The sequence below is a fragment of the Mirounga leonina genome, unplaced genomic scaffold (genome assembly GCF_011800145.1).
Source record: "Mirounga leonina isolate KUSES-001 unplaced genomic scaffold, KU_Mleo_1.0 Mir_172, whole genome shotgun sequence".
NCBI classification, from domain to species: Eukaryota; Metazoa; Chordata; class Mammalia; order Carnivora; family Phocidae; genus Mirounga; species Mirounga leonina.
In genome coordinates this window covers 14034111-14046166 of record NW_023270442.1, presented here as the reverse complement: position 1 = coordinate 14046166, position 12056 = coordinate 14034111, and the positions used below count along the sequence as shown (strand labels likewise).

At 39.5% G+C, this 12056-nt stretch overlaps 1 protein-coding gene across 4 annotated transcripts in view; it reads right to left on the bottom strand.

Moving 5' to 3' along the window:
• Window positions 1–12056, bottom strand: part of ITSN1 (intersectin 1) — a 212080-nt gene that overhangs the window by 80840 nt on the left and 119184 nt on the right. For all 4 annotated transcript variants that reach the window (XM_035017643.1, XM_035017639.1, XM_035017640.1 and 1 more), the window contains exon 16: window positions 11805–11944. In XM_035017643.1, the coding sequence (XP_034873534.1) occupies window positions 11805–11944 (140 nt within the window). The remainder of the gene's footprint in view (window positions 1–11804; window positions 11945–12056) is intronic.

Genomic DNA, 12056 nt, shown 5'->3' with positions numbered 1-12056 from the left:
CTTCTGTCTCTAAGGGTGCATTTCCAGTTAACTTCTTCATCTGGGTAACTCGGGCTAGTCCCCCGAGGTAGCAGCCCTGGGGTCTCTTTGGTAAGCTGCAAAAACTAAAGTAAGGTCTGCCCTGTCTTCTTCATCTTGTCCACTGGCTAAGTTCAAATGGGTAGGTTTCCTCCTGCCTTAAATTCCTACCTTTAGATTCATTCAGAGACAGAACAAAGGTAGAGCACTGTCTATAGAACATCAGTGTTAAAATGCACTTATTCCTAGAGAAAAGCCCTAAGGGTTAGACTAAGCTTCTTCTGCTGGCTGGACTGTTCTCAGGATAAAGTAAGAACACATGGACGAGTGTTTTATAAACCAGAAGTGGCTTTGAGAGATCCTAAAAGGGATCAGTGAGATAGTGTTTGGAGACCAGCAGGTTAGGGGGAGATGGTACTGAGGCAGGTGCTGGGGGAAACAGCTGAAGGGAAGTAGGCACGGGGAAGGAAGGAAGGGACTTTGGAGGGGAACCAGCAGATGAGACTGGGAGGATCAAGGCAGGATGCGGCAGAAAAAAGCAACTCTGTAAGGTACACATTGGTGGACTATGCCCTATGGCAGATGCCCTGGGCATGTGGCTTGGATTTGATATTTTAGAGACAAATGGAAAAAAGGGGCCACTTCCTAGTGTCAGAGTAATCTGTACTACTAGCTCCAGTTAATCTCTCTATGTGGAAAGGAAAACCAGTGGGGTGATATTAAGTCAATCTCTAACGTCCTAAGAGAGGGACCCAAAAGTTGGCCCGCTCCATCATTAGCCCAATGGCTGAGACCCTTTAAAAGGAAGGGGGGGAAAGTGACTGAAACACTTTACTTTTTTTCTTATTTTAAAATTTCACCTTCAGTTGCATAAAATTCTTAGGTTCAGAAAGAATAATTTACGGCAATAGACAATATTCAAAGGTACTGAACCGGGAACAAAGAAACCTGGATTCTGATCTCGGGTCCCTGACATAGGCCAACAGCTGAATCAGAGTGGATGACCCTTGGGTTTTCTTTCAGCTTTAAGATCTGTTAAATTCTTCGACATTGTTGATCACATAAAAAAAATTAGTCCTTGTTTATTTCAGTGTCTCTTATATTTAGGGTTTTATTCTTCTTATAGAAATAAACCAAAAAGGCATAACTAGTAAGCAAAATAACTGAGCTGAAATTAAATACAAAGAAGTAAGAAATGGCAGGGGTAGAGTAACATTTTAGTTTGATGTTTAGGAGCCTGATTATATATTAAAATAGAAAAGCTGTTACTGGGCGCCTGGGTGGCTCAGTTGGTTAAGCGACTGCCTTCGGCTCAGGTCATGATCCTGGAGTCCCGGGATCGAGTCCCGCATCGGGCTCCCTGCTCAGCGGGGAGCCTGCTTCTCCCTCTGACCCTCCCCCCTCTCATGTGCTCTCTGTCTCTCTCATTCTCTCTGTCTCAAATAAATAAATAAAATCTAAAAAAAAAAAAAAGCTGTTACTTTACCCAGGAAAAATGTATTTCTAGGCAGAGTGATATTCAAAATATTGAACAACAGGTACTGCAGAAGCATTGGCCAATTGGAATGAACGCTGCCCGTGATGTACCAAGGCACCTGTGAAAAACGGTTTTCCACTTTACCAAAGAATTACAATGCACATTTCCTTTCTCTACGGGGCTCTAGTGATTGAATGTTAACTTACAGATCATTAATTACCAGATACAAAGTCAAGACAGCAGTAAAGCTAGGAATGTTTTAGGCGGCACTATAAAATAAAAAGCAATAAGAAGGGCGCCTGGGTGGCTTAGTTGGTTAAGCGACTGCCTTCGGCTCAGGTCGTGATCCTGGAGTCCCGGGATCGAGTCCCGCATCGGGCTCCCTGCTCAGCAGGGAGTCTGCTTCTCCCTCTGACCCTCTTCCCTCTCGTGCTCTCTGTCTCTCATTCTCCCTCTCTCAAATAAATAAATAAAATCTTTAAAAAAAAAAAAAAGCAATAGGAAGTGAATATAACGAATCTACAGAAAGAAAATCATGTTATTAGTAAGACAGTTTTAAAACCAATTTTTAGATTTATCAAATATACAAGAAGGAAGATTATTTTGAAATTTTAAAAGCACATTTATTCTTGAGAATAGCCGCATAACAGGCGAGGCTGAACCCATCCTTGAACTGTACAAATAAGCTGCAGCTTCAAGTATCTCCAAGGAACTGGAACTTGCAAGAGTCATAAAATCACAGATGTCAAATAAGGTAACAGAAGGCCCTGGCATGTCATGATCTAGATGTGAGGACTGCAAAGTTTTTCTATCGTTTCCTTCATCCAGTTCAAATACTGCTGAGCACGCCACTCTAAGAAAATGAAGATGCTGCAAATAGGCAGGCAATCCAGGTCTTCCTCTCTTTCCTTGGACTTGGGAGCTTAAGGCAAGGCAGAAAATTCATGATTCCGAAACTTGATAACTTTTTTCTAAAAGTTGAACTTCTAGGGGCGCCTGGGTGGCTCAGTTGGTTAAGCGACTGCCTTCGGCTCAGGTCATGATCCTGGAGTCCCGGGATCGAGTCCCGCATCGGGCTCCCTGCTCGGCAGGGAGTCTGCTTCTCCCTCTGACCCTCCCCCCTCTCATGCTCTCTGTCTCTCATTCTCTCTCTCGCAAATAAATAAAAATCTTAAAAAAATAAAAATAAAATAAAAATTTTTAAGTTGAACTTCTAGGAAGGCCATCTACAGAATGAAGGAATATTTCTGAGCATGACAAGGGCCTTGTGGGGCAGAGTCCCTTCATGTGGGGGACAGAGGGCTTTGTACTGCTCTGTCATTCCCTTTCAGCACTACTGTTTAAGAGGCTCGAGTGCAATCACAGCTATTTATTTATTTATTTATTTTTTTAAAAGATTTTATTTATTTGAGAGAGAGAGAACGAGAGACAGCACAAGAGGGAAGAGGGTCAGAGGGAGAAGCAGACCCCCTGCCGAGCAGGGAGCCCGATGCGGGACTCGATCCCGGGACTCCAGGATCATGACCTGAGCCGAAGGCAGTCGCTTAACCAACTGAGCCACCCAGGTGCCCAATCACAGCTATTTAAAAGTACCCTTTTAATTCCTTCAGGGAAAAATTTCTAAGGTGACAAATAAATCTGGTATAATTAAATTACTTATTTAGGAAATGACAGAACCACTGGGAGAAGTAGCTACAAAAAGCTTCATGACATGAATTGTATCATCTGATGTCAACCTCATCGAAGTGACCCTGCATGTTCTATTAGGTCTTGTCACAGTTAGTTCTCTATTATAATGAAGATAAAAATAGAACAAATAAGAAATTACTGAGACCCGGGGCGCCTGGGTGGCTCAGTCGTTAAGCGTCTGCCTTCGGCTCGGGTCACGATCCCAGGGTCCCGGGATCGAGCCCCACATCGGGCTCCCTGCTCGGTGGGAAGCCTGCTTCTCCCTCTCCCACTCCCCCTGCTTGTGTTCCTCTCTCGCTGTATCTCTCTCTGTCAAATAAATAAATAAAATCTTAAATTAAAAAAAATTACTGAGACCCCAAATTCATGATCTCACTCATGGCTCTTACTAAAATTATTTTTTCTATAATCAATAATCCTACTACAGTCACATATTTATTGGCTGGATATTCATCTAGCAATACGGTATTGAGTACACAACCTTGTTGATTTTTCTTCTGTGAGTTCTATTCAAGGGTATGAGATGTTTTACATAGGTATAGTGCATGCTAATTTGATATTATCTCTTAATAGAGTATAATGCCTTTCTTAGTAAAGAAGAAATAATTAAACATGCATCGAAGAAGTTTGAGCTATGTGTTTACAAATGCATAAGTAAAATAAAACTATAGAACGTGTAGTGTATGTAAATTAAAAGGTAAGATCTTTATCACCAATAATATCTCTAGAATTCTAAGATGTAACAGTTTCTTCGCCAGGGTCTATGAATAAGCTTTGGCTCTGGGAACACTATGAGACAGCATGAAAACTGGACTACACAGGCATTTTTCTTGCAGAGAAGGCTCAGAGCTTTTACTGGATTCTGAAAGGGGTCTCTGATCAAACACAGATTATGAACCACCGTGGGAGGATAACCGGCAAATAAAGATTCTACCATGTATTAGCAAAGATAAATGAAAATAAGCTTGCTTTTAACTTTCTTCCTTCAACTCGGGGGGAAAAAAAATCACTTATTGCCCTTAAAGAATTAAGATATTTGTACCATAAAACATCTTTGGACATCCTATGGCATACAGCCAAAGTATTTCAAAAGCAATATGCTGGACAAATTGAATACTCCAGAAGATTCTTTGCCCTGAGAAACATGGCTCACTTTCAAATTTACTAATGACAGTTGTTTTATTGCTTGACTTAAAAACTGTGACTGTTTGGGGCGCCTGGGTGGCTCAGTTGGTTAAGCAACTGCCTTTGGCTCAGGTCATGATCCTGGAGTCCCGGGATAGAGTCCCACATCGGGCTCCCTGCTCGGCAGGGAGTCTGCTTCTCCCTCTGACCCTCCTCCCTCTCATGCTCTCTGTCTCTCATTCTCTCTCTCTCAAATAAATTTAAAAAAATTTAAAAAATTAAAAAATAAAAAAACTGTGACTGTTTCTGCTTTATTTGGACTTAGAGACACTCAAAAATAGGTGTATTATGTGAAGCGGTACTACTGGAATACTGAGAAGTATCCAGCAGAACAATATGTATGTGATTCCTTTCCATAAACATTACTTTATGCACATGCTTGTGAAGAAACAAAAAAATTAACCGGCAACAGGGGCCTGGAAAAGCTAGTAGTTAATGGAAATTTATTGCTAATTTGATCATTAATTTTTTTTTAAAGATTTTATTTATTTATTTGACAGAGAAAGACACAGCGAGAGAGGGAACACAAGCAGGGGGGAGTGGGAGAGGGAGAAGCAGGCTCCCCGCCGAGCAGGGAGCCCGACGTGGGACTCGATCCCGGGACTCCAGGATCATGACCTGAGCCGAAGGCAGTCGCTCAACCAACTGAGCCACCCAGGCGCCCCTGATCATTAATTTTTTTGAAGGATTATTCTGCCTCTCGATTTTACCTCAGGCTGTCTCTGGGAAACATGAGACAAAACAAACACATCTACATTACTTGAAATTCATGAACTCAACATTGTAAATCAAAATAAAACTGTTTAGGACGCATCTCTCATGTTTATAATAATCTTCAGACTATTAATATGAAATGGACCTAGGAAATTGATCTAGGTGTCACTTTATTTCTCACCCAGGGATATTATGTAGCACACAACATCAGAATTTTTAAAAAAGCTTTTTGAGTTTTAAAATATCCCAAGTAAGTTGTTGTAAAACAGACTGAAAGCCATTAAAGAAAGCCAATCAACAAACCCAGTGAGGACAGGGAGACTTGTAACTGCCTGAAAAAAATCTGAAAAGTAAGTATTTCAAAACACAGAAACTGTACCCAAATCAAAGTAAACTGACAGTCCATTCGTCACAAAATTATAAAATGTATTCACTCTTGATGCATGAAAATGGGTGGAATACCAAAAAAAAAAAAAAATTGGTCAGTTTTTAAATTCTGAGAGGGGTATATTAATGTTTAAAAACATTATTTAAATATTATTCTAAATCTGAAGTCATTATTCAACCAAATAGGAATTCCAGTTCCCCATGGAACAATTGGTAGTCAATCTATCCTAAGTGCTACAGGAGAACCAGAGAGCAATGCATTGGGGTGTGTGTGTGTATGTGTGTGTGTGAGAAGGGGTGAGGAGACAGGTGGACAGAAGAGGGGAGAAGAGCTAGGAAATCCTGCCCTCTCTGTAGGAAGAGCTAATTAAGAATCTTCACCCACGTCTCCCAAGAGGCTTTGGTATCTACCCTGCTGTTACAAAGAAGAGAAAATGGACTCCATTTTGTCCTGAAAATCTGAGTTTTCCCAAAATGTCTCAGCTTCATCTTATAAATCAATAACCCATTATTTTAAATACAAGTTTTCTAAAGGATAAAACGGTCAAAGGCTCTGGCTAAACATGAGAATAAAAAAAAGAAAGTGTTTTTTCAGAAGACTGAATTCTGCTTTCTTCCCTTTCCCAAATCACCTTTTGTTAAATTTTTTAAAGACCTCAAAAGAAAAACCCACACTATAAAAAAAAGCCTCAACCAACCAACCAAGCCTATGCGTGCAGTGTAGAGTCTGGTATATACAACACCTGTTAATTATTTTGAATCGTGGGCATGTTCTAATTATCTTTCTATATTCAAGGAATCTACATAAAGTTTCCACAATCACAAGTACATTGAATGAGAGAGTTTTATTACTTCTGTGCTGAACAGGTCTTTTCAAAAGGATCATATAGGTAAAAAGAAAATTTAATCATGAACAAAACCATGTAGCAAACCATGAAACAGCCAAACATTATTCTACTAATATGAGAAAGCAATGTTGTTCTTTTATTTGAGTTTATACTGATTTCTCTTGCTGTCTCTGTATCTCCTCTTTCTGGGTCTTTTTCTTTCCTTCATTGTTTCCCTTCACATGCATTTTTTTTCCTGACTTCTCATTCTGTTCTGCAGTTCGTTCTCCAGCTCTTTTCTTTTTCTCCCTGGTTGCTAAACATTTTGCCTTTCACTGCCTTCATAATGAATGAGCCTGCCATGAAAGCAAGGGTCTGAAACCAAGAGCATAAAAGCCTCAGTTAAATCAAAAACCTTATTTACTATAACTGGCATTCTCATTTCAACATCAATTCAGTTCTTAGGAGCAATTTTAAGACAGGTATCATATGAGCAGAATTTATATCTCTTAAGAGCCTCTTGTGTCTAATTTAAGAAGCCTGGATTTCCCAAGTATATTTAAAAAATACAATTCGTAATTCTGAATTAGTCCAAAATACTCAATTTTGCTAAGAAACAAAATACTGTCCATTTTTAGAATAGTACTACTGACCATAATACTGTCTCCCATATGATGGAAATATGCACACAGAACCAAATCATGACTGAGTGTTGTCTTTCAAAATTTTGCAGCCAAGTGGCCAATTCAGTGGCCTATTAAAATACTTGCTATAAAGACAAGACTAAGGTATACAGTACCTTATCCAGCTCATAGTTCAGGGCTTCCACCAGCACACACACAATTCGTCAAGCGGAAAGATTCACCCACACTCCACGATTTATAGTAACTGATCACTGACTCTGACAAAGAAGGTTTAGCACTTCGTGGGAAACTCTCTCTTAGACACTGAGCACTCATCTGCATGCGGGAAACTTAAGCACAGAGCTGGGGGTGGTCCATCACTCTTAGTCTGAGAAGGATGTGCATTGCCTGAGTAGGGCATGGAGACCTTTAGAAAGGAGGCTAAGAGGATGATGTAGCCCAGGAGAAGGCCAGGCCCTGCACCACTACCTCCTCATTGCCATGGACTGGAAGAAAGAAATGCCCTAATATAAAGGTCATTCACATTAGGACTTGTCCAGCACACAGTGACTAGACGGGAACCAACAAGGACTCAGACTTTTCAACATGAAACACAACGTCTAGCCTCTCTGAGTGCTGGATTCTCTTATTTGGCACACACTTGAAACCTTGAAAACTGTTGCTGTACATTATGTTGCTGCCCTATATCATAGTTAAGATATGAAAATATGGAATATTAGGCTGTCTGTACCAAAGAAAACTGGTACAGCGCCTGTTAACATTGCCAAGGGGAAGTCAAGTGCTTCTATCTGAAAAGTCCCTATCGGTAATGTTATTTGACACTTGCTAAAACCATAATTTTATACCTACAGGTAAGGCATTGTACGTAAGAAAAACAAGATCAGAATGTCTCTATGTGCCTTTTAGGCACAGAGCTTCTTCAAAAAATGTTAAAGAGTTTTTGATTTTCATGTAAAATGAAGTAAAAAGAGAAATTCATAGAGAATAATGTTTAAATTGATGTTTCTAGAAAATGAGTATGAGAGGACTACTGATTTCTTAGTATGAGAAAATATTTGTTGCATACACAGTGCATTTTAAAAGCAGAAAACTATGGTAAACAAATCTGATCCACTGAATTAAAAGTTCTTTAAGAAGTATTAATTGTCGCTAGCAATAATTACAAACAAAATCAATTATTCATGATTCAATCCCTGGTCAAATTTTCATTTGATCATCAGAAAGGTGAAATTTACTGCTCATATAAAAAGCAGCATAAATACAAAGGCTGCCAATCAGGGGATTTCTAGCACAAGAGAGTCAATATCTCAGGGTGCTACCATTTCTACCCACCCCCCACCGCCAGCCCCTAGCCCTTTCCTATGGCCTTAAAAAAGCAAAGTATATTTGCTACATTGAGATTCCTCTGCTTCTTTTCTCAAGTAATTCTTGGTTTGGGGTGATAAATTAGAAAAAGGAAAATAGTTATATCTTGGGATTATTTTTCAAATATATAAATGTCACATCTGTTAGGTAGAGGTCTATAAAAATACATGGAAAAAGAGCCTTGTCTGAAAGGAAAGAATGAGCCCTCAATTTCTATGAGATCAGGTAGAAGACTCTAGAGACCTTACGTTTCATATCCCTGAATCTGGAGCTGTTTAAAACACGACTGTAATTGTAAACATGCTTTATGTTTTCAATATGTTGCTATCTGTATGAAACATTTACCTGGTTAACCTGACTGCAAAAGTAATTTTTTTTCCTCTTTAATTAATGACTTGAGAATTTCCATCCTTGGTGAACAGGTCTTGGGGGAGGAAGCAGGAATGTAACTCTTCCTCAAGTGAAGAAAAAGGAGAGACTCCTAAAAGAAGAATGAATCTGAACTAGCCCCTTGGTAGAAAGGACTAAATCAGATTGTATGTTTTTTTTTTTTTTTTTTAAAGGGGAAAAATGATAAAACATACCTACTCTCTAAACTCTTCTATGTTCAAGAAACTAAATACATTTAAGACATCCTGGGGCGCCTGGGGGGCTCAGCTGGTTGGGCAGCGGCCTTTGGCTCGGGTCATGATCCTGCGGTCCTGGGATCCAGCCCCACGTTGAGCTCCCTGCTCAGGAGGGGAGACTGCTTCTCCCTCTCCCTCTGACCCTTACCCTGCTTGTGCTCTCTCTCTCACTCACTCACTCTCTCTCTTTCAAATAAATAAATACAATCTTAAGGGAAAAAAAAAAGAACATCCTGATCACAGTCTTGTACCAACAGAATCTGGGTGAAAGCAGAATGCTAGGATTCCCTACATGACCTTCTAAGTAAGGGACTAGACATGACTTTGAGTTTGCTTCAAAAGAAGCGAGTAACTTATTGCAAGTAGTTGCCTACCAAAGAAACTTGGAAATTGATTTTGGTTTACTGGAATCCTCATTTGTGGAGCCAGCCACGGAATACAGGTTTAATGCCCTGATCGACTAATTTTAAAATTCTGCATGCCATAAGGTACTTCTCCAGTGTCACCATATTAGCTGATAATGAGTGAATTACACCTTCTCTAGGGGAACAATCTACACGAATATAAAAACTGCTAAGTCCTACTTTTTCTTCTATACTCTCCAGCTTGTTTCCTTCTGGGAGGGGGGTTTCGGATGTAGCGAGTTCACACCGTCAGATAAGACGTGTGAAATGACTGGACGATTGCCAAGGTTTCACTCCCAGCAAGGCAGAAGTAATTTTTGCATCATTAGTGTGAATGCTGTTAAGGCACTGCTCTTATCAAGAGAGGCACCAAGGAAACCCCAGGGGTCGGAATGCTGGCTCTCCTGGTCTGTCTCATCATGCAAGAACGACAGTTACTGATGAATACGTGCTCTGAAGTCAGGGGGAAAATGCTTCCTATTTTCCAACGTGACTACAACAAAGAAAAGGAGGCAGGACACACTCAAGACGAAATCTTAAATCTGCCTCTAGAGTTGTCTCGATCAAATTATAAATCTTTTGATGCTTCGATTCAACCGTTTCTGTTTTTGTTTCACCAGACAGGAGAGAAATACGAGAAATAATAATCATAAGGCAAAACAGTGTATTTGTTAAGGCCTCCAAATCGGTTGTTAAATAAAATAATAAAGCTATACTGGCTCATCATTTTTAACTCTCTACATTAAATTTAAAGTTAATAATGGAGAGCCAAAATAAAAATGAAGACAGCAATGTTCGTATTTAAAAATGAGTATATGTGGGGAAAGGAATAAAGTGGAAGGAAGGGCTGACGTCAGCCTTTGTGTCGGCAGCTCTAAGTCAAGGCAGCTTCGGTCAATGACACACAGTAAGAGGGACTCACGTCACCTCGGCAGGGTGTTCTCTTCGGCAATGGCAACTGCACTCCAATGGGCCAAAACGCTCCATAAATAGGCTAGGCATTTGGGAAAAATCACCCACTGCAGTGTCATCCTCTAATACATGAGCTTTGCTTGGGGAGTCATATTGCAAGAAAAAGGAATCTTAAGATTAAGGCAGAAGTCTGGACTACTGCCTGGGTTCAGAAGAGACCCGAGTATTTAACCGTTTGTGCTCTAAGAGACTTTTAAAAAGCACTGTGATCATATTCTTTCTCCTGAAATAGTGACAAGTCACTGAGAGTTAATGTGAGCATTTTTACTGTGTTTATTCTCGAGACAGACAGGCTCTACTTCCGGTACTTACGTATCTAATATAATCACGTATGTACAAGTGTGGAACGTACCTAGAGCACACACACACACACACACACATATTCTGTGTAAGAATGAAAGCAAAGAAAAACACTAAGTTGGCTCAAATAATATGTCCCCTAGGAGCACTTGCTTGGCATTGTACAATTGAGAGAATTTCATTACCTATTACTCTGGGGGGAAAAAAAGCAAAAATCCCTTAAACTCAGATGTCTGAACAAGCTGGTCCAGGATTTCAATTCAAAGGCCAACTAAATATCACAAATATGCTTTCTAATTTTTTCCTATTTTTACTAACAAAGGAGTTTTCCTTTTTCCAGTGCCAAAAGCAAAATTAGCCAGAGTTAAGTATAAAGGATTTTGAGATGGAAAACGAAACTGAGTATCTGAAAAAAAAGTGGGAAATTCATTTCTTATAAGAACATAATTGATTAAAAACTCCAATATCTACTTAAATCTAAAGTATATGTGCTCATTGTTGGTAGGACATTAAGTGCTTGCATTCGGGTTTTATTATAAGGTAAGAGTTAATGGTCTTAAGATGATGAAGTTGTGAAGTTAAATCAAAGGCACCAAATCCAAAGAAGATTGTCATAACCACTTTCACATTCCTTAAAAGCTTTGGCATCTTCCTGAATTTTACCATGTAAATGTGACAAAACCATATACTACTTTTGCCACAGAGACAAAAAGCAATTACTCCATTAAACAGTAACATTTTAAAATGTGAGGTAACAAAGATTTAGGACAATCTTGAAGGTAAGAAGTGGCAGAAAAATTCTTACTTTTAAAAAAGAGAAAACAATCCCGTTTTAGCAGTCTCCAAAGAACAAAAGACAGACTCTTTTGGAGGCTTGCTTTTGGACTTCAACTTGATGCAGTTATCAACAGACAAAAGGATGGAAACATAGAAAAATGTAATTCCGGTTAAAGACAGATGTCGTGTGGGGGCCACTCACTCAGCTTTAATTTACAAATGCCAAATTCATCTTTATATGTTAAAGAGAAAATTACAATTTGGATCGTATAATACTCATCTATAAGTATGAAGGTTTGCAGGAGGGCTGACAAACCAGCATCATAAATTTTTCTCCCTGGAATTAAGTATCAACTCATCTGGCCAGTTAGAAAAGTTAAAGGGTAGGACATATATGTAGGGATGCAGAGAATAGTTACCTTCAGCTGATTATTGAAAATATCAATCTCCTGTAGTTTTGATCTGGTTTCTTTCTCAACTTCATCCAGTTGGTCTCGTAGCTGCTGCCGAGCTAGCTCTTTTGCTTCTAAGGCTCTTTTGAGTGTAAGAAGTGAATCTCCTATTTTAGAAAAACATTGCAAGATAAGAAAAGCAAACTGGTAGTGAGGAAAATGGTTTTTAATGTTCTCATTTCACGGAGGGCAAGTCATGCCAGTAGAAGAGGAAAAGGG